Source organism: Danio rerio, chromosome 15, assembly GCF_052040795.2.
Source record: "Danio rerio strain M-AB ecotype USA chromosome 15, GRCz13ab, whole genome shotgun sequence".
In the NCBI taxonomy this organism is placed as follows: Eukaryota; Metazoa; Chordata; class Actinopteri; order Cypriniformes; family Danionidae; genus Danio; species Danio rerio.
In genome coordinates, this window is record NC_141035.1 from 22411440 (window position 1) to 22434983 (window position 23544).

The window sequence follows — 23544 nt, forward strand, 5'->3', positions numbered from 1 at the left end:
AGGTTTTCAACATTCTTCAAAATATCTTCTTTTGTGTTCAACAGAAAAAAGTCAAATGATAAGTAAACGATTTCATTTCTGGGTGAACTATCCCTCAAAAAAAATATTTGTCATCATCTTTGTACGTTCCAGGAAAAAAAAAAAAAGATTGAAACACTCATTTTGATTCCCCAAGTAAGTTTATATTAGAACAAGCTTAACCTGGTTTGTTTAACAAGTAGGAGTGAGGTCATGAACCGGGTAGATTTAACAGAGTGAAGCGAGCACAAACTCTCAGATCTTTCTGAATGTTATACCTAAAGCTTCTGACATTAGCAGAAACCGAACCATTTTAATAAACTGAAGAAACTTAAATGTGTAAAACAGCAAGTCTTGGGTGTGTTTGTAAATCATAAACACTGGCACATGATTAACCACTAGGCTGCAGTACAATACCTGACAAAAGTCTTGTCGCCTATCCAAGTTAAAGGAACAATAAACAATAACTTGACTTCTAGTTGATCATTTGGTATCAGAGGTGGCTTTTATTACGCTTAATTTACCAAAATAAAATATGATCATGCCTTGACTTTTTATTATTTAATTAGGACAGTAAGGTCTGACCTTGCTTAGACAAAACTCTTGTCACTTAACAGAAACAATGAACAGTTTAGAATATCAAGTCATGGTGCAGTGGAAAAAGAATGAACATTGTGTCTGACTCCCATGAGTTTAGAGGACTGAAAGAAAGCATTCTTGCAGGACTCCCAGAGTTCATCAAGATTCTTTGGATCCATCTTGAATGCCTTCTCCTTCATCTTACACCAGACATGCTCAATAATGTTCATGCCTGGTGACTGGGCTGGCCAATTCTGGAGCTCCTTGACCTTCTTTGATTTCAGGAACTTTGATGTGGAGGCTGAAGTATGAGGAGCGCTATCCTGCTGAAGAATGTGCCCTCTCCTGTGGTTTGTAGTGTAATGGGCAGCACAAATGTCTGGATACCTACGCAGATCTCTCGCATTCCCCATACTGAATGTAACCCCAAACCATGATATTTTCTTCACCAAACATGACTAATTTCTATAAAAATTTTGGGTCCATGCAGGTTCCAATAGGTCTTCTCCAGTATTTGTGATGATTGGGAGGCAGTTTAGCAGATGATTCATCAGAAAAATCAACCTTCTGACACTTTTCCAAATGATCAACTAGAAGTCACGCTATTATTTGTTGCTCTTTCAACTGATTGACGACAAGGCTTTTGTCAGGTAGTGTAGAAACACTTCACATGGAGCTGGAAACAACTGTTCATCAGAGTTGTGGAAGCTGCACTTTATTTGAAAAAAGAAAGAGTTCACGAATTGTTCTTACATCCTTTAAATACATAAACAAACAAACGACAAAACAAAAAAATGATGATCCGTGAGGACGACAGAAACGATTTCAGTAAATTTCTGATTTGATTGAATTGCTTTCATATTTCAAACCGTCCTCAGCCAAACCCCTGGACAAACTGCCTACGTGATATATGTCTATATACATAAAAGCACCGATCAACAGTGCTCAACTGCCTCCCAGTCAGCCGTTCTCCTATTTTACACAACAAATTTACAGTGATATCCATAACCCTGTCGGCGGTCATTAGCCAGAGGAGCGTCCAGCTCCCCCTTCGGGACGTTCAGAGGAGCAGGGTGGCTACCTTGAGCACGAGTCTGAAACATGAGGGCAACTCTTAACATTCAGATCAGGGGCAGCCATATCTAACGGTCCGAGTGAAAATGATGGCATGCCATGCATATAATGCAGAACACATCCCTTTCCCAAGTGCGAAACACTTCACAGTCACGGAGGAAGTGCTTTTCTACTCCAACAAACGTCTCATTGCAAAACCCCTAAGCACAGCATGGACTAAACAGTATAACAAACCATCCACTAATGATTACCCTCCCTCCCAAAAGCCTCGGGCTGCAAACGTTTCATCTACGGGAAGTTGTTCTAGACATAAAACTTAGAGAATAGTTAGTGCTCTATCATTTAGCTTACAGGTGTAGATTTCACATATCATCTATTTAAAAAGTTTAAACCTTCATTAAACAATCCAACATCCATGAATCCTGTTGAACCGTCGTTATTATTATTGATACTTTCCCCACCCCCCAGTAAACTCTCCGCTTTTTATTTTTTTAGGCATTAATCATAAATAAATACAAACGACACGCAAGAAAGGTCTACTGGTGAATACAAGTAAAGTCCAAACTAAAAGGTCAAATGTAAAACAAAGTTACTGTTACTATTTCATAACACGTACTATATCAGATGCCGAGTTATACTCCGATTTAGGTCGACGTTCTCCTGAAGGTCGAAGGAAAACAAACAAACAAAAACAAAACGATCTAGCAGGAAATCAAACTATAGCTTCTCCGAACACATAAAGTCTCTCAATGCCCTTACCTAACTTAACGGATTATAAAAATGAAGGAGGAATCCCTTTATGGGCTGAACAGCAGCATCACTTGACTTCTTAAACGAATGACGAAATGATTGCGGTTTGCTCCCAGTCTCTCAACACACTTGCTTTACATCTTTGACGTGGAGTATGTTGTGGGATTGGTCCTCTGAAGAGCATCCCAGCACAGAGGACAGAGCTTAATGGTTTGACATCAGGGAGCAACTTCCTTTTCCGTTACATAAACTGCATCTGGAGAAAAAAGCAGATAAGAGGATCATTAGATAAAGGTGCTTTACGTGTTAATAAAAATGTTGTTCACTTCCATACTGTGAAAGATTGAGTGAAACTGTTTTTTGATAAACTGAAAAAGTCATATTTGACCAAAACCATTTTTACCATCCACTTTATGACAGATTCTCCAAATATAGCATATAAAAATATTTCTTAAATTTAAAATTTATCTTAACAAAACAAAAAAAAAACGTACGAATCATTACAGATGAAAATAGCCGGGAATCGAACCTTAGTGCTGTGTCGACACTCTAACCACTAGGCTATTGACACCAATATCATTCTTATTATTAATGTTAAATGTTCTCCATTACTTTGTAGTTATTATAATATTTTTTTACATATAAATAAATTGCAAAAAAACATAAATAAGAAGACATTTTTCTGTATATGTAAAATATGTAAGGTCAATAATAAGTAAATTATTTTTCATTTATTCATTCATTTTCTTTTCGGCTTAGTTAATTTATTATTCCGGGATTGCCACAGCGGAGTGAACCACCAACTTATCCAGTACGTTTTTACGCAGCGGACAACCAGCCGCAACCCATCTCTGAGAAATGAATTATTTTTATTAAATTATTTTTATTATTATTATTTGTAAAATACTTTTAAACATACTATACCAAGTAACAGTAAAATATCATTAAGTATTTACTGAATTAGAATAAATATATTAAAAAAAGATTAAGAATAAATATTCCGTAAAGAACTTTTTATTTTCAGACCCCAATATAACCTCAATATTTTTTAACATAACTTAGAAATTGTCCATTCTTTTTAATAATAATAATTGAATTGCAGAAAATAAACTCAACTAAATAAATTTAATGTTTAAAAGATTTCATTTTTAAATAATGTTAGCATTTAAAGTGCCCCTATTATGGGTTTTTGAAAACTACTATCTATGCAGTGTGTAGCACAGCTCTAAGTGAATGGAAACTTTCAGCTGAGGCTTCAATCTAAAAGTGCAGTGTGTTAAAAACTTGATTTTATTTAGTTGATTCAGAGTCAAATTAAGGATTCCTCCTTCCTCCTTTCAGATCTTTTGCCTGCACGCGTCGACGCGTCGAAGATTACTATCACTGAAAGATAGCCAGACATCTCTTAGTGATAGTAATGAATGATTTTTTTATGACTGATACAATAACCTATCCTGCAGCCCAGGATTCACTGGCCGTTTGGTATCAAAGTAAGGATCAGTAAAGACTACTAATGGGACTTTGTCAGTAACTGTTACACAGTTTATATAGACCAGTTTCTTCTTCCTCCGGATCGTAACATGTAAAGCCTGGTTTATACTTCTGTGCAAGTGATCTGCATGACCCACTGTATATTCAACGCGCGTAGCTGTGCATTCATACTTCTGCGCACATGTTTCTGTTGCTCTGCAATAACACTTCTGAAATGCTAGTTGGCAGTGAGGTGTTTATATTCCTCTGTGTCGAGTTTCTTCGCTGGTGTTTTGTTTTTTTCTGAACACTTCCTTAATGTACAACTGGTTCAAACTCGCTCATTTTAAGGCAGGAACCAGTGGACATGCAACAACTAAAACCATAAGGTAAACACAAAGCAACAGTCTCCATCTGGAGCTCCTTGTAAACAGTCAACACTTGTAAACAGTCGCTCCAACGGAGTAGTGCGGCTCTCAGTCCCACCCACACTTGTAAGCGATTCCAAGCCGACCAATCACAGAGCTTGGACCATGCGTCGTTGCTACATGTAGTTACATTTTTTGAAAGGTGCACATCAGCGACGGCCACGGTGAGGGCTATGCGTCCACGCATAATTGCGCCGCAGCATACACATGCGCTTGACGCAAAAGTATAAATCAGCCTCAAGTGTAATTAAAATTGTTGCCTCATTTTCTGTAATTCGCAAAAAATGTATTTAATAGTGTGTTGTAACTTGTTATCGCTCCGTGCAGCTTGTAATCATGTATCTGTTATACATCAGTGCTTGTACTGTGTCTCTCAGGTTAAATCTTTATGGGGCTGTTCACATACCGCGTCCAAAACAACGTTGAAAACACGATGCGTGCTCCTTCCTTTGTAGATTTAAATGTGTTTAAAAAATTATCGATAAAATGCTTATAAGTGTTGTTTGTTTACCTTCAAACTCTGATGCGTGTGTACATGAAGCAGCCGGCGAGTGCCAGCACACACACATATTATGTACATGTCGACACGTGATACATAGAAACATGTTCCTCCGTATGTTTTCAAAGAAGTTGTTTACAATACTTATCCATCCACAGTTTGTAATGTTGTCAAATGTTTACAAATACAAGTGCAGTCGTTTATTTCTAGTTAATGATGTCAGAATTTACAGGTATTTTGAAATGGATGTGTAAATGTTTTTTTCCAGAAAAATTTTACGTTGTTGTCTGTGTGAACAGCACTTTTTTGTATATACCGGTAAAGTTTTTCTGGAAATTTTCTGCATATTTATGGCATCACTGTGTGAAAGGGGCTAGTGAAAGTGTTTTTTGACCTTGCATGCATATCAGCCTGTTGTTGGGAGACCCCCCCAAACCAAAATATGATCTTTAATAAAGAATTAATAAAAACTACGTTTAACTTTATTTAAATTTAATCGACATATTTCCCCCTGTGTGTTTAAACATTTCCCATTCCTTCCTATTTTTCCCAATAAATAATTTTTTTCAGTAAAAAAAAAAAAACATGCCACATTTTTCACACACACTAAGCAGTTGATCATGCAATCTACAATCACAGTCTACGTCTAGCAAGAGTCACGAGCTGGAACCGAGCACGAGTGCATGCAAGAGCAGACACATGCGGTACCTAGACAAAAGACGAAGCTCTACAAGAAATCCTTGAGAGAGAGCTGTGCAAAGGGGTCTTGTCCAGGGGCTCTGAGAGGACTCTGACTGGAAGGGCTAGAGGCAGCGGAGGGCTAATGCAGAGAAAACAACAACACACAAACACACAGAGAGAAAGAGGAAAGAGTCTGGAGTAACAGGGAGAAACACACGTGGAGGAGAAGGAGAGAAATGATCCATCTCATGGTCCATCATACATAACTCAATGGACCAGGACTGTGAAAATGTTAATCAGAGATGGGCGATAACGACATAATACTAGATCAAAAAATGCTCATTCACTAATATAGCCTATATTGTGAATGGAAGCTGATGGACTAGATCAGAAAAGAGAGAATGAAAGTTAGCGAGCGAATTTAGACGGTGAGGTAAATAGTAAACACATTTTGTCACGAACATAACACTGACCACCATGTAATGTTTACTTTTACCACTGTTACTGTGTGTTTGTCACAATTATTGTATTATCTGAAAGCGAAAACAACAAAAACATCCGCTTCTCATATCTGTTATCTTTTTTATTACATTTTACAATAAAAAACACTCTTTAACTACTTTTAATTTGTTCACAAAAATGTAAATATAACAGTATATAAATACAAATATTAATTGACTAAAATATTATTAGAAATATCTATAACAAGAACCTCCACAAATTTTTTTTCACCAGTTTTTTCAATGTCCTCAAGGGACTCCGGACCTAATCATGGCTGAAATTATGAATAAAATTTGCGCCTCCGGTGTTCACATCAGGGATGTTTCTTGCTTGGCTCTTTCGCCGCCTCACAATGGTAGGTTTCCAGATTGTAGGTTTTATTGATAATATTTTAAGAAGACATTTGCTGGCTTCACAACCAATCCGCATGAGTTCATTACATACAGCAGGGAAATAAGTATTGAACACATCACCACTTTTCATTTTTCAGAAAACATATTTCTAGAGGTGCTGATGACTTGAAATTTTCCCTGGATGTTGGTAACAACCAAAGAAACTCATATATGCAAAGAAAACAAATCTAATTAGTTTACAAATAAAGTTATGCATAATAAAATGAAATGACACAGTAAAAAAGTATTGAACACATGAAGAAAAGGAGGTGTAGAAAGGCAGTGAAAGCCCAGACAGCAGCTGAAATCTCTCAGTAGTTCTTCAGCAACCCTCTGCCTTTTGTGATTGTAAATTAATACCAGCTGCTTCAGTCCAACATCTACATTATCTACATTACATAAGATGAAACCAGGGTGGACATTTCAGCAAGACAATGATCCAAAACAGCCAAAAGGAAACTCTCAAATGGTTTCAGAGAAAGAAAATCAAGCTGTAGAATGTTCCAGCCAATCACCTGACTTGAATTCAATATGAGATACAAAAAAAAGATCAGATTTGACAGACGAGACCCACAGAACCATCAAGATTTTTACACTTTGTTAAAGGGCCATGAAACCCCCTCGTTTCAGCAGGGTTTTTTCACACCTATACTTTGGAAAGAGTCAGAAAAGTGGGCGTGTCCAGCTGTTTAGGGGGGAGTGTCGGAAGAAGGAAAAAGGCATGGTGTGGGAGTGTCTATTTGGGCGCGCTGAATTTCAGAGTCAAAACACACCCACAGCTGACAATGTGACTGTGTTTACATGGACATCTGTAGTCAAATTATTTGCCAAATTATTAAATGGTGGACTTTAACTGCAGTTTGGCTTTTTCATTCAGGGAATTCATTCATGTCCCTCGCGACAAACGAGATATTTGATTCGAGGAGCTGCTCTAAGCGTGTATTTTTCACGCAATGTTTGATACTGCATGGCGAATGAGAGAAAAAAAACGTAGTATTTCCCAGAAACTTAGATGCACACGGCAGGTAGCGTTAGAAAGCCGCGTGTGTTATTCCGGTCACAAAATCCTACACGAGGTTTTAGTTTGGTTGTAGTGCTAACTTGTTTACACTCGGTGCAATAGTTTTTTCGATACGAATAAAATACGAACTGAATAAACAAAGAGCACTGGTCGCTCACTTAACAAATCTGTAGAGGCAGGACAATCCACAGCAACTAGAGCCGCGTCTTTTTTAAGAGAAGTCTACAAGCGAATCCGGATCTCAGCGTTTGCAGATGAGAACAGCTCTCAGGTAAACAATAATCCTCCTTAGACACGTAAGTTATTGCTGTCGAGCGTTGCTTACACTGTTAATCCACACGTGACGCCAGCTGCGCTCTCACAGAGAGAAAATGAAAACAAAACTTAACGACAGCAAACTATAAAAGCAACACTTCACGCTTGTTTTGCCAAAACAACGTGGCGTCTTTGTCGTCTAAACACTGTGACAGTAATAAATATTAATGAAGTTGCACAATAGGACGCGCTGATTGGTTTGAACCAAGCTTTACTCATGCATTAATGCATCACACTGTAAGACGTAATAAGACTCACTCTGGCACAGACGTCCAGTCTGCACGCTGGAATACACGCTATTATGTCATGACCGTGACGCAGCTTCAAAAATTCGTATCAAACCGGAAGTGCGAATTTGCTTAAAATAACGCAAAAACAACCAATTTACACTTTTTAGTGAAATATAGGTGTCCTAATAGTGTTTTTAGCAGAGTTGGACACATATATGTCTGTCAACAGCTTTAAAAATGTGTTTTGGTGTTTCGTGACCCTTTAAAGTCTGTGAAGAACTCACACCTGAGCAATTCATGTGACTTTATTCTCCATATAAGAGGCGTCTTTAAGCTGATGTCACCAAAAAATACTTTTATATAAAGTATTAAATAGGTTTCAGTAGTTCAGTACTTTCTAATTGTGTCATTTCATTGTTATTGCACAACTAATTTTTTTTGTTTTGTTTTATTTTTATGTTTGTATTGTTTGGGTTTTTACCAACATCTGGTTCAATCAAATGTCAACAGCTCCTTTAGAAGTATTATTCCAAGGAAAAAACCTGACCTGTTCAATACTCATTTTCACCATTATAGATACACAATACAAACAATGCAAATTGCATGATGCATTTGCCGTGAACGTGTGGAATTCATCTCAATCAGTTCTACCTTGCAAGTTCATTTGAGGGGAAAAACATCCCACAAATGATTATGCTGGGTTCACACCAACACAAAATTAAGTATTCACGTGAATGCGTGACATACAAAGTCAATGCAAATGCACAAATAGAGGCAATTTTCCACCAGCCGGCGTGAATAATACAAAGTACACAATGCATTTGCCATGAATGCACATAATTCATTGATCGCGTCTAACAAGTTTTACTTAAACAGAAAATTTGCCTGACGCATCTGTTCAACATCCTGTTAAATCAGAATGGATAACCACATCATTGTTCCTGTATGTGGATGTGTATGCATGCACCTAAAGCAGATGGTCAGGCACTCTGTAGCTGAGATTGATCATCTATATATATATATATATTTTTTTTTTGTATACAACTGAGAAACCCTGGCAGTGACCCAAGCTAGCTGGTCATCAAACTGGGCTTCAACAACAGGTAAATTGTAGCGATTGTAGTTATATCCATGTCTAAACTCGCAGGATGTCACCTGCATGGATAAAAACATTAAATTGTAGAACGTATAGCAATGCGAATGTTAAATTGATTCACGTTTGATGTGAACCCGGCAAGATTCTTATCATGAGGAGAATTTTTACCAGCATGGTAATATATCGCCCATCCCTAGTGTTAATAGAAAGCTACATACATCACAAGAACAATGTAACATACATGGACAGTGGGGCAGATGCTAGGGAAAGTACCTGTGCACTGGACACTGATCCGAATGGATTGGATGGCCTCATGACCGGCTGTGTGTACATCATTGTGGGCTGGGTCATCATGCTCATCGAGGGCAACTGTGGAGGCTACAAAGACCAAATCCATCAGGAACCATTATAGTCATTTTAATTCTGGCAGCTGTTTTATACTGAAGTACTAACCATGCCATATCCCATCATTCCTGTAGGTGTTGTAGCAGGGAAAGCCATGATAGATGGCGGCTGTAAAACAGGAGGACTAATAAGAACAGCAAGTTTACACATAATTCATTTTAATATGTTTGCTCTGTTTTAAAACTGTAGAGAGGTAGGTTTTTTTCAGTTTTATCTAATACGCATATGGGAAGTTTCAGTTCAAAATACCCCAAAAATCATTTATTATACTATGCATTAAATGAAAGCAAACAAAAACATGCTTTTTTTGTGTTTGTCCATTTAAATGCAACTGAGCAGCTGTTCCCCGCCCCCTAATTAGAGGACAGATTTACAGCATGCAACATCAAACAAAACTACTCATCTACTTAAACAATACATTTAGGCTAGGGCAGGGCGATTTGGCCTAAAATCAAAATCTTGATTAATTAAACATTTTAACTCGACTACAATTAATGAAGGATTGTTTTATTTATTTATTTCATATTTTTGCCCTCATAGATGACAGGTTTTGGACAGTAAATATGCTCAAATATTACAAGTGAGAAATTTCTGAATAAAGGGTGCATTACTTAAAATAATTGAGGCATGAATCTTCATGCAAACGATCCGTTTGAAAAAGTTATTCATTACAGTTATTCATTACTCATTACAGTTATTTATTGTATATTTAGCTTAAAATGTATTTTTCTACTTTTTTCTGCATCCCAGGCTTCATCTTTCAAAATGTGGATATCACAAATTGCTACATGGCTACCATTAGAAAAAACGTACGTATGACAAACAAATAAAATCAGACAGATTTTGGTCAATTTGGTCTCCCCTTTGGGAATACATAAAACTCTCCTAAATTAACTCAGGATCCTTGTAATTTATTAACAATTTTTGTTTAATCTCTACTTAAAGACTGCGCTAAAATGGTGTGATTGTACTTTATTTTATCTATTTATTTATTTTTTTTGTTTATATTTAAAAATATAATTTTTTTCTGTAACACATTACCTTTTGATGTCAATATGTTGTGAATGTGGGCATACAATAAAAAATTAAATTAAACAAATAATAAAAATATTAATTATAAGTGAGGGAAATGCACACTATCTACAATCTATGATTATTTATTAAACATCAATGTTGAACAACTGAAATCAAAACACACATTTCCTAAAACCAAGTCACCTTTTTCTTATAAAGAAATGAAAATAAATAACTTTTGAAAACAAAATAAATAATTTTCAATATTTTTCATATTAAAAATAGAAAATAAGCAGTATCTCTTCTAAACCAAATAACTATTGTATATCCTGTAAATAATATTTTAAACAGTGCATTTCTTGCATTTTCGGTAAACAAATATTTTAATGCAAATAATAATTTTATTGTAATGGAAAATATGCCGCCTCACGACATCTCTGGCGCAGCTTCCAGTCATCGTCAATGTAATACAAACGTGCGATGTGTAGTTAAATTTTTAACAAAGGCTGTGCCAGACCATACGTGCGTTTCACGCAGAAGTATAAAGTGGGGTCACGTGACTCCACATGGGAAGTAGAGAAAGTAATAGAAAAAAATGGACCTGAAAAATTTTGATTATTGGTTCTGAATCTTGATTTCGATTACTTTTCGATTAATTGCCCAGCCCTAATCTAGGCCCACTTGGCATGCCTTGAGTGGCAATTATTTAAATTTGAGATAATGTCTGTGACCTTTATTAATCTGGAACATAAACTCTTTTGCAGCATTTATCTATTATCTACTAGCTGCAGTGTGTAGCACAATGATGTATTGAATCAGGTCATGAAATTTTGTGAAATTTACACCTCATTGAACTAAACTAAACTTCAACTCTAAAAACTGGACTGACATGGTTTCAGTTTACTAAAACTTCCATGTTAAGCTGCTTTGACACAATCTTTATTGTAAAAGTGCTATATAAATAAGGATGAAATAAATTAAATGTGCACGCGCAGGCAGCTGTTGCTAGAAATGATAATTATTTATATTCGTTATTAAATTACCCTCTACATTGTGTGTTATTAACATCTACACCAAACCTCACAGTTATTAACATCTACACCCATCCTAATCCTAAACCCAACTCTCATAGTAGCATGGGCGTTATGTCCATTGCCCACTACCTATTTGACCTGATCCAGTACGTCATCATGCTAATGACTGCAGCAAGGACATATTGGCATGACAGAAAATAAAGTTTATTAATATACAGAATAACTCTTGTTGTCTGGACTGGAAGTTTGTGTTTTATAACTCTGCAGATCTTTTTCATGCTGAAACTTAACCTACGCACTTAAAAAGCACAGTATAAAAGCTAAATAAAAGCCAACTCCCAGAATGCACTCGCGTAAGCTCAGTTTATAATTAACAGGTAATAAAAAACAAATCAAGACTAAAATAGTTATTTTAAGAACTCTGAGACAGTCTGCATATATTTTGTTGAAACATATTCTCACTTAATTGTGATTTTTTACAGTTTTTTGTCCTATAATATGCATTACTGTGTACAGAATGGAAAGTCTAGTATTGTTTGTTCTCATTGACAGTTTTCTTCTCGAACCGTTTGCAAAGTCAACAAGTGTGTGGTGTGATTTTAGTGTTGTTCAATCTCTTTCGATTTTTAAAGGCATGCAACACTTTCTAGCCTTCAGAGCAATTAAAAAAGTAGCATTCTAAGTATGTAGTAGGCAGTTCACTAGATTTTGGAACAGAGCTATTTTATAAAAAATGAGGAACCATTTGTACCATAGAGACTGGGTTCCATGTCGTTGACGGAGCAGTCTTGGGTTGCCAGTTCATTCCACCAGTTAATTTCTTCTCTCCTGGTTGGCTCCAGTGGATATCACTGTGAAAATAAATCAATAATATTAACACCAAACCAGAAACAAATGATCAGAAATAATATACTGAGAGAAAAAAGAGCTGCATTCTTACTTTTTAGTGGTACCATTTCCAATACCCAAATCTGTAGGTAAGATAAACAGTATGAGTTTTACAAAGAAGGCTTTAAAAGGCTTGATTTAGAATCCAAGTTTGAAAGAGGCAATTTACACAAAAACATTTTCAGGGTTCTTGCACCACTTTATAAGTAAAATTTAATGCTTTTTAAGACCTTTTTAAGACTTCAACAAATAAAATTTTGGAATAGGATACTCATTTTAATGTTCTCATTTGATTTAAATAAATTGTGCCTTGTCACAGTATGGATAACCAACAGTACCTGCTTTTTGGGTGTCTGGTGGTGAAATGAAACAGCCATAGCTGACTGTGAGGGGGCGTCCTAACTAGAGGTGTAATCATGATATAAAAGTTGGGCCCGATAGAGCCCGAACCCGACAAGTACATTTTGATTGACAGCTTTTTAAAAGCCCGAACCCGTTTATAGCCCGACATTATCCAAATGTGCACATGCACACAGCTCTTTTGTCTTTTTTCATGAATGAGTTGTTTATAAGGGTTAACATTACTTATTCATAACATAGACTACAGGCCTAATATTAGTAACTAGTAACATTGTTAGGTCGAGCTGCAAACAATGCAGAGATTAACCTGGACCTGCTATGACAAGCTGCTGCAACGTCCCGGTGCTGCTTTCCTCATGTCTTCATGTGCGACTTGACGAAAAGGTCTTTTTGCAGAATTTACACATTGCTTCTTTGCCACGTCTTTAAATGTACAATTTCCCATCTTTGCATTTTGACACATCAACAACTGCATAATAACAGCACGCAGATGCAGACCGACGTAAGCGTCTGTACTCTTTAGCTGACCTACCTTAAAAAGCTAATAAATCACGGAGACTGTCATTTCTCTCCTGTTTTACAAGTGCTAAATTAATCAACTATTAGATGTTTTACGGTGGGCCACTGTGCTTGCCTATCATCATTAAGCACACCAGCTGAAAATTTAATACTTACAGCCACTTTACGGTAAAATTTAAGACAATTTAAAACCTTAATTTCCCGGATTTTAATTTAAGACATTTTAAAACTTTTTAAGGACCCGTGGGAACCCTGATTTTTGCTGCCTTTCCATTGTCTTTCTTTGTAAACATAAGCAAATCTTACCTGTTTGGAAATATGTTTTTTTGTGAAGCATCTAAAACTGCTCATGCTGAAGTTAGATCTTGCGTTTGGTTTTGATTGAAAGTTAAACCTTGCATTGAGCTCTAGGGCTCAAGCAACAAAAAATAAGGTCAAGAATCTTGGTGTGATTCTGGAGTCAGATCTGAGTTTCAGTAGTCATGTCAAAGCATTAACTAAATCAGCATACTATTGTCTTAAAAATTTTGAAGAATTAGATGCTTTGTTTCCAGTGAGGACTTGAAGAAACTTGTTCATGCTTTTATCACCAGCAGGATGGATTACTGAAACGGATTCCTCACTGGCCTTTCCTAAAAGACAGCAACCAACTGCTGGTATCAACTTCTAGAAATGATTAGATGTGCTCCAACATTAGGCACATTCAAATGAATGTGCTCTGTGCTACGTCCGACAGATTACACTATTATGTCTTTCTTTTTTTTTTATTAATTTAAAACCTGTTAAAACACATTTTAATCTGTTTTTAATCACTTTTTATTACTTGTTTTATTTCTTATAGTTGTTTCTTTTATTCTTGTTAATGTGAAGCACATTGTGTATGAAATGTGCTATATAAATAAACTTGTCTAGCATTTTTTTTTATTCGACTTTGCAGCATCTTATGCAAATATGCATTCTTTGTAAATGGCCACTGACAATTTATTATACCTTGAGTTTAGCATCAGATATGCAAACCTCTGAATTATTGATACTTACTTCCAACGAGGTTGGCCAAGGAAGAATCCAGGTCGTCTGACACCAGCTTCTCTGGGAGCTGATTGGAGGACTGACCTGAACCGGCCACAGTGGGTTTTAAAATTCCTGCTGTGATTTTACAAGTGAGACAGACATGTATATTTATAAAGCTTATTTGATACATAATCATTTAGTGCTTTACATAACAAAACCAAAAAAACTAATAGACCTAAAAGTAAACATTAAAATAATATTGTCAGATTAGAATCGTCTAAATACTTTCTAAGAATAAACACAAGATCATTTATTTTGTTTTTTTTGGTTTGATTTGGAGTTATAAGCTTACCGTCTGTATCCAGGCTATTGGAGGAGGCAGCTTTAGTACCGAAAACAGACTCAAAGTCAACACGCAGCTCCCCTGAGCTCTGTGGAGGAGGGATTTGTGGAGCTCCATACCCTTCAAAAAGCACAAAAAGTCATTTAAACCCTGTTCCAAAACCCACAATATAGTCAGTCGTTTTAAAAGAGTGTCAAAGGTAAAACTATGCCCAAAATCAACAGTAGTAAGTTCAGTTGCTGCTAAATGTTCATAGTCACATTAGAGAGTTAGTGTTGGGAAAGCTACAGACATGCACAAAACACCCTGAAAACAACAAGAACCACTGTACCCTCACGTGAACCGTGTTAAAGACAGCAACGTTCACCAAAAAATGTTAACTTGTGCCATCATTTATTCCCTCTCATGCCATTATACTGTATATCTTCATTCTATCTTCATATCTTCAACCTCTTCATTGTAGAAAATCAATTTGTGCCATATTGTACAGGTTATTTCGATAAATAAATTTTGTGAGTTTCACACTCCAAAACATGAAATAAAAGAGATCATGAGGATCAGTAAATGATAAGAGAATTCTCATTTATGAGGGGTGTATGCCTTACACCATGTTCTAACAACCTAATCATTTAATAAAAGCTTGAACTTGATAAAAGGTATCTTTTCCTTGTTAAAACAAGTTTTTGTCCTAACCAGTGTTGTGGAAAGTTAATTTTGAAAGTTATGCTTTACACTATTGAGTAATTCTCCAAAAAATGTAACTAGTTGCTTTACAATTTATGGTAAGTTATGCAGTATTTTCAAGTTACTTTTGCGTTACCTTTTCTTACTTGAGGCTGAGGCTTGATCTTTTTCAGAACTTACAGAGGTTTTTTTTCTTTCTTTTTTAAATAGAAGATCTCTGCAGTTCACAATGCACTGTATAACCCACACCATCATTTACCTTTTTCTCTTTGATGTGTTCAAAATAATGAGAATACCTCCATTGCAGAAATGTATTAAAAATCATATCAAGATTTGTACATGTCGGCTTATATTTTGGTTATTGGCTTCCAAATAGAAAATGTTTTCAGTTATCAGTTTTGATTTCAGATTTACCCAAAAATGAAAATTTGCCTACTATTTACCCACCCTTGTTGTGGGGTTTCAAAGCTTTATAAGTTTTTTCCTTCTCTTGAAGACCTGTAACCATTGACTATTGGCCTGTTTCCACTGAGTGGTATGATACGGTACAGTTGAGTACATTTTTATGTCCATTTACACTGCCAAAAGGTACCAAAAGGCAAACCATACAATACTACTTTTGGCCCATTTCCACTTAGAGGTATGATACGGGACAGTCTAGTTCGGTACGCCTTTATGTCTGTTTCCACTGTCAAAAGGTACCAAAAAGTAAACTGTACCGTACCACTTTTTGAGTACCCTTTCCAAAGGGTACCTAGTACAACAAAAAGGTACCAAATGGCGGAGCTAGATGTGCAGCTAAACACTCTTGGTCAACAGAGAAACACCACTAGGGCGTGCAACAAGCCAGGAGAATGAAAACACAGCTGAGACAACATAATAATTTATACATATTACAAGATGGTCGACCAAAGCTCAAACAAACATCATCCTTGTCTTGGTAAACAGCCACAAGGCCAAGAAAAAGAGCAGAATTTGTTGAATTTGTTGTTTACGAGGCCATCTAAAAGCGCCAGTAGTTTCAATTTCTCTAGAGAGCTCTATTTGCTGCACTCGCCGCTTGTCTGTATTTGAAATACCGAACTTGAGCTCACGATAACAACGTGCGCATGACTACTGAAGTGCTTCTGACATCCTTTTGAAAATTGGCAAACAGACAAAAACAAAGGAGCAAATGACAGCAATCTAAAACAGCCTAGAACAAACTGCCATGTTTATTATTATCATTGCCTTTTGACTATTATAAACTCACAATGAAGGAATGACTTTCTAACAAGATGTTAGCGTTACATGTGCTGGTGAAGCTTAAAAATTAGAGGTTTTTACTGACTGTATTTATTTCGTATTGTTTTTTTAACCTGAATGATACCTATATTTTGGGTATTTTTGGTAACATATTAGAGATTGAACAGGGAGGACTGTGCAATTAATCGAAAATCTGGTTTCGATTTTGATTTTAGCTTCTAACAATTATGAAAAAACATTAATCGAGATAAATGATTATTGCATCATATACCGCCCCCTTTCCAGTTGTACACATTTGTTGCTCTGCAAAGCTCAGTTCCATGTGAAAAAGACTAAAAGCATGTACTCTAATGTAAATTTTGCATTACATGGTGTGCATCATTCATTGATATACATTCAAATCATTCATGTTTCTTTTTTGTATACAACATTTATACACAAGTATTATGTGTGTATATATAAAGCATTTGTTTTATAAGAACTGCTTCTCGATGTGTGAACTTGAAGTGAGAATGGCGTTGACTGCAAATTTCTGTCGTACACCATGCCTTTTACCATTTGGCAGTGGAGACACAATTCTAATAAAGGTGACCCGTACCATACCATACTGTACCACTCTGTGAAAACGAAGCATAACATAGTAAGAAAAACTATGTTCAACAGAAGAAAGAAAGTTAAACAGGTTTGACAAGTGAACAGTGAGTAAATAATGACAGAATTTTCATATTTGGAGGAACTATCCTTTTAAAGGATCAGCAATGGTAAAAACAGACAAAGAAACAAAGGGAAACATAAATATATATCACAAGGCAACCTCCAGCCACAGGCAGGCTCCTACCTCTGAATAGGCCTGCTACAGTGGAGGGCTCAGACTGGAAGGGAGAGGGGTTTGGGAGATGCTGGACCATAGAAGGTTGACCAAACGAGTCTGACAGGCAGGCAGGCAGGAGAAGGAGAAACAACACGCCAAGCATTACAGACATAAAGACATCTCAGAGTCACACTGGATTAGTAAAGAGCGTATTTAGACAGCAATATTAAGACACAGCCATGTGCAGAAGGCAAACAGCATCCAGCAGGCAATATCACAGGTTTTAGTTCCATGTGCACTGCTTCAGGGCTCCTATGTTTCCCGGACAGAGAAACATAGGTGGGATGCTTTGCCATCATGGTACCTGAGATTAAGTGCTCTATCCGCACAGTTCGTTTGTAATTGGTTGATACAGATGAACTTGAATCAATAAAGGGATTGTACTGATCTATGGTGGAAAAGGAAAAACAATCATTCACTTAAAGCTCTATAGTTGATCATCTACTAAAGCTTAACAATGCATAGGGGTGAATGAAATGATTATCTGAGAAAAGTTTGATTGTAAATGTTTTAGAATCTCCACGGCACAAAATAATATATATGATGATTAGAGCGGTCAAGATTATACAAGGTTTTTTTTGTTGTTGTTGTTTGAACCAGTCATGGGTGGTATTTTACATCTTTACCTTTGACGAATAATAATTTGCACTATATAAAGACTTTGAAACATTAATTTCATATGTCAACAATCATGTATTACTTTTGATCACCCACATTTTCTTTATAGACTACCATTCAAGTTTAGGTTAATTTATTTAGAAATAAATTGTTACTTTTAATCAGCAAGGATACTTTAGTCAAAAATGTTTATAAAGATGTTCTTTTTAATCATTCCAAGTTTAAATGTTAGAAGGTTCTAAATGAATAGGGCATAGGGGGATAACTGGGATTAGAAGACAGCCAGGAACTATGTTTCTAACTACAGCTCCAGAGGTGTAGTTGCAAGTGTACAAGTTTGAGACACAGTTTGCGAATGTCTGTTGAAATGATGGATTTGGGAAACACCAAATCAACAAACTATGTTTGTAACAACAGAACTTGCGACCTTAGTTGGCTAACGATGGTTTTGGGAAACGCAGCCCTGGTCAACTCCAATTCTGACTTAACATTGCATAACTTGCAATGTGACTATTATGGATATGCGAAACAATATATTGTGCAACCCCAGTTTCTAGCTTTGAAATGATATATTCAATTCAATAGTGATCTACAATTTGTTTTAATTCATCTTTATCTGAATGTGCACACTATTTACCATGCATCTAGTCAGTTGTTTTACTCTAGCACTACCTACAACTGCTTTAATTGTAGCTTCACATCACAGTAAAACCTACAATTAATGAAACGGCCCCATCTGAACAAAGCCAAAACAAAGCTCAGTGTGTACAAACATTATTTCACACGTTATCTATAGCTCAGCCAGCAAACCTCAATTTAGTCTCCAATTACAGACTGCATTCTTACTCAGTTTAGCTGGAAGAACGACATGACCGAACTTAATCAGAGGATTCCTGATTGAATGAACAGGATTTACTGAGCATGCGAAACAACAAGGGACTTTCACCAAGCAAATAAAAAAACTCCAAACTAATAAAAAACTATGGATGGGTGGTGATGGAAGAAAGAGACTAAAGCGTGTTTACCACTGAAAATCTCATGACCTGACGTCCTAGAGGAGAAACTAACACCGTCTGATGACATAACAGGTAGATGAGCACCATCAACAACAAGTTTGCTTAGGAAAGGGTTTAGGTTTGGAATGGAGTCATCTACAGCTTCAGAAGAAGAGAAAGGATCTGAGCAGGCAAAAGGAGAAAGAGAAAGAGTGGAACAGGAGGACGTTAGAACGAGACTCAAGTTAACACGGAGAAGACTACAGCATGCTTGAGTGGCTGAAACGTGCAAGAGAGCGTTTACCTCCCCATGCCGTGGCCACAGACGGTCCCGGCTGCATGCTGGACTGGAAGTTAGTCTGCAAGTCGAAAAGGTCGCTCTCCATCTTCAGAGCTCTAAGGGGCAGAAAATGTCAAATAATATTAGCAATTGCATGATCGTTCAACAGTACAAAATGTAGATGTGATATACACTACCTGAAGTCATGTCGCCTATTAAAGCTTTAGAAACAACAAATAATAATGTGGCTTCTAGTTCATCATTTGGTATCAGATGTGGCTAATATAAAGCCAAAGGCCTCTAGATTACGCTTAATTTACCAAAATAAAATATGATCATGCATTGGATTTTAATTATTTAATCTGGACAGTAAGGTTTGACTTTGCTAAGACAAAAGTCTTGTCACTTCTTGTCACAAAGTCATCTGGAATGGAAAAGAAAGCTTTCTTGCAGGACTCCCAGAGTTCATCACGATTCTTTGTATTCATCTTCAATGCCTCCTCCTTCATCTTACCCCAGACATGCTCAATAATGTTCATGTCTGGTGACTGGGCTTGCCAATCCTAAAGCACCTTGAATTTCTTTGCTTTCAGGAACTTTGATGCGGAGACTGAAGTATGAAAAGGAGCACTATCCTGCTGAAGAATTTGTCCTGTTCTGTGGTTTGTAATGTGATGGGCAGAACAAATGAGCACAAATGTCTTGATACCTCAGGCTGTTGATGTTGCCGTCCACTCTGTAGATATCTCAAACACCCTCATACTGAATGCAACCCCAAACCATGATTTTTTTTTCACCTAACTTGACTGATTTCTATGAGAATCTTGGGTCCATGTGGGTTTCAGTAGTTCTTCTGCAGTATTTGTGATAATTGGAATGCAGTTCAACAGATGATTCATAAGAAAAATCTACCTTCTGTCACTTTTCCAAACTAGAAATCAAGTTATTATTTGCTGCTCTTACAAGTGAGATAAGACTTTTGTCAGGTAGTGTAAGCCCTGAATTGTGAGATTTAAAGAGGGAAAACAAAACTGGCAATTCCTAAAGCATAATTAAACGTTTAAATTGTGAGATAGAGACTCATTTAGACATATTTACTTGAAACTTTTTACTTGCTATTCAAAATTGACGTATCTTACAATCTGAGGGGTATTTTCAGAACTGCAAGAAATTTTCAGAAATTTAAGAAAAAACTTGGAGCAATGCATAATATTATTTGTTCACAGAAATATTCACAATTTTAGAAACAAAAATAAAAAACTTTGAATTGTGTAATGAACATAGATTTCTGAGTTTGTCTTGGAATTCTGACTGAGAATAAAAACATAAAGCTGTCTGAATACCTAAAAAAATGATACTTGATACATTTGCCAGAAATTCTAAATATAAAACCAGAACTTGAAATTTAATAAAGTAAAATTCTGAGATATACAATAACCTAATCTGTTACATTATTAGTTCATCAAAACTCACAGTACATTAAAGTAAACAAGCTCAAATTTGGATTTTAATAATGCATTAGTAAATGTTAAACTGATTAATAAATAGCACCTTATTGTAAAGTGTTATCCTGAATTTTTACATATTTTTACAAAAACAACTTTCATCTTAATTATGGTATTTTCACCACAGTATACAAAAAAATAAAACTTCAAAATTATGACTTTTTTGAGACTCTGAGAATAAAAGTCTGAAAATGAATTATCAGAATCTGAAAATCGAATTTAAAATTGCCTTTGTTTTAAAACTTAGTAGTGAAAAAAAAACCTAAAGGAAAAAAGTGTTCGACACGTCATTTTGTCTGAAAACATATTTCTAAAGGTGCTGTTGACTTTGAATTTTCACCAGATGTTGTTAACAACCAAAGAAATTCATATATGCAAAAAAAACCAAAATTTGTTAATTAGTTATCAAATTAAGTTATGTGAAATAAAAGTAAATGACACTGGAAAAAGGTATTAAGCAAATGAAGAAAGGGAGGTGTAGAAAGGCAGTGAAAGCCCAGACAGCAACTGAAATCTCACAGCAGTTCTTCAGAAACCCTCTGCCCTTTGACATTATAAATAATATTAGCTGCTTCAGTCCAACATCTACATTATCACGATGATGAAGAGAAAACCAGGGTGGACATTTCAGCAAGACAATGATCCAAGGAAACTCTCAAATGCTTTCAGAGAAAGAAAATCAATATCAAACTTGACAGACGAGACCCACAGAACCATCAAGATTTTTACACTTTGTTAAAGTCTGAAAAAAATCACACCTGAGCAGGTCATGTGACTTTATTCTCTATATGAGAGGTGTCTTTAAGCTGCCATCACCAATACAATACACTTCAGTAGTTCGGTACATTATCTATGTGTCATTCCATTGTTGTTATAGAGAACCACTGTTGCTTTGTTATATTTTTATGTTTGTATTGTTTGGGTTTTTACCAAAATCTGGTTTAATTCCATGTCAACAGCTCATTTAGAATATTTTCCCCCCAAAAAATTATGAGTTGAATACTTTTTCCCCCACTGTAAAATGCATGTACGTGAACTGGTTAGTGAGTTCACCTATGTTTTATTTATTTCAAGCCATACAAAAACACGGATTAATATAGATAGCTGATTAGTTGAACTGACCCGTTGGAGCAGCTGGGAGTGGAGAACAGGTCAATGGCAGGAGCGGTGCTGATGCAGGCGGCTGTGGTAGAGACTGGAGAAGTGTCAGTGGTAGCAAACGAGGGCCTCTTGGAGAGCTCCTTCAGCCTTTGCTCCTGCTCAAAAACCAGCACAAGAAGCCAATAAACCTTTCAGACAGGAAGGAGCCAAGTACAGTAACCAACAGACACTTTTCATTCATTAGTGTAGTGTTTAGCGGTGGATAAATCTAATCTTTGCAAACTTCTTGGCAGTCTGGGAACTTTTGCTATCACTGGTCCTGTGCTGTAGATGAGGTCTGAAACATTTTGAGCTTTTCCATTTTCAGTCTAGATTTAATTAATAACATTCAAACAGCCACAACAGACCAGCTGATCTCCACCTACTGACCTTGTTTAGACAGAATTCTAGTCTTCTGAAATTATAAGTTTGGTTTAAAGGCAAAAAATGCAAAAAGCTGAATATTCTCTTATGAACAGATTCTAACACAAACCCATATTGCTCAGTGTAATTTTGTGTCTACCAGAACAAATACGAAGGTAAAAAAGCAAAAAACAGCCAGATGATTGTGTTCGAGTATGATAATGTTTCATAGTAGCATAATTTCATGACATTTTTATTCATGTTAAAAGACAAATATCGTCATTTAGAGTTTTTTTGTGGAAAGTAACAAAATTCTGATCTTTATATAAAGTTGACCTTAACCTTTTCAAAAAAAATTTCCACCAATATTTTTTATTTAATTACAATAAAGGAATGGAAAACAACTGAAATGTTATAATGCACTTATATAAAAGAGTACTATTGTAAAAAATTATATTTTATTTTGTATTTTATTATATAAAATTATATATTATAAAATAATATATCAAATTTTTATGCAGTTCACTCTGGTGTGGTGACCCGTGCTTAATCAGGAACTAAGCCCAAAGTAAATAAAAGAATGAATAAAATTATTAAATAAAATTATTTAGTTGAATATTTAAGTTATGAAAACTATGTGGACTGTAAACAGTTTTACTATAAAAGCTATTTAGGCGCAATCATTTTCAAAGTATCAAAGCTTTTTTTTAAATAGTATATCAACTAGTGGCAGAAATTTATAGTAAATGCTCAAATATACTAGAATTCTAATAATATTAATAATGCAAATGCATATACAGTATAGTAAAAATATGCCTACCTAAATGTTTATTTCACGCAGCTGCCATTTTAAAAAGTGAAATCAAGGCTGAGGTGGGAAGAAACCCGTAAGTATAGGATCAGCACTGTAAACATTGCAACAACATGCTATGAACTACAAACCTCCAGCTGTTGTCGCAATTTCAAAGTGCAGATGTTGTGTAAACATCACTTTAATAGCATTCAGTTAAGTTTAATTTAAACAATTAAAAGCATATTAGGCATCAAACAAATCTTAATCTCTTTAAGAGTAATACGCTCAAGTGTCCTCCTAGGCTACAGTTCATAGCACCAGGTAAACATCATTGGGACGCTTTCCTGCTTCAGCCTATGTAACACAGTACGTAATAAAACAATGCAGTCATTTGTAGCACACCCTCGAGTTGTCTGTAATAG

General features: G+C 35.9%; 1 protein-coding gene across 48 annotated transcripts in view; it reads right to left on the reverse strand.

The window, feature by feature from the left end:
• Nucleotides 1-1296: 1296 nt before the first annotated feature.
• picalmb (phosphatidylinositol binding clathrin assembly protein b) overlaps nt 1297-23544 on the reverse strand; it is a 43166-nt gene continuing 20918 nt past the window's right edge. For 3 of the 48 annotated variants that reach the window (XM_087282780.1, XM_087282778.1, XM_087282789.1), the window contains 10 exons: nt 21949-22085; nt 19346-19437; nt 17396-17485; nt 14638-14748; nt 14313-14420; nt 12448-12478; nt 12259-12358; nt 9508-9567; nt 9328-9432; nt 1297-2677 (listed from right to left, as the gene is read on the reverse strand). In XM_087282780.1, coding sequence (XP_087138906.1) covers nt 2663-2677; nt 9328-9432; nt 9508-9567; nt 12259-12358; nt 12448-12478; nt 14313-14420; nt 14638-14748; nt 17396-17485; nt 19346-19437; nt 21949-22085 — 849 coding nt within the window. In that variant the 3' untranslated portion in view covers nt 1297-2662. 48 annotated transcript variants of the gene reach the window in all.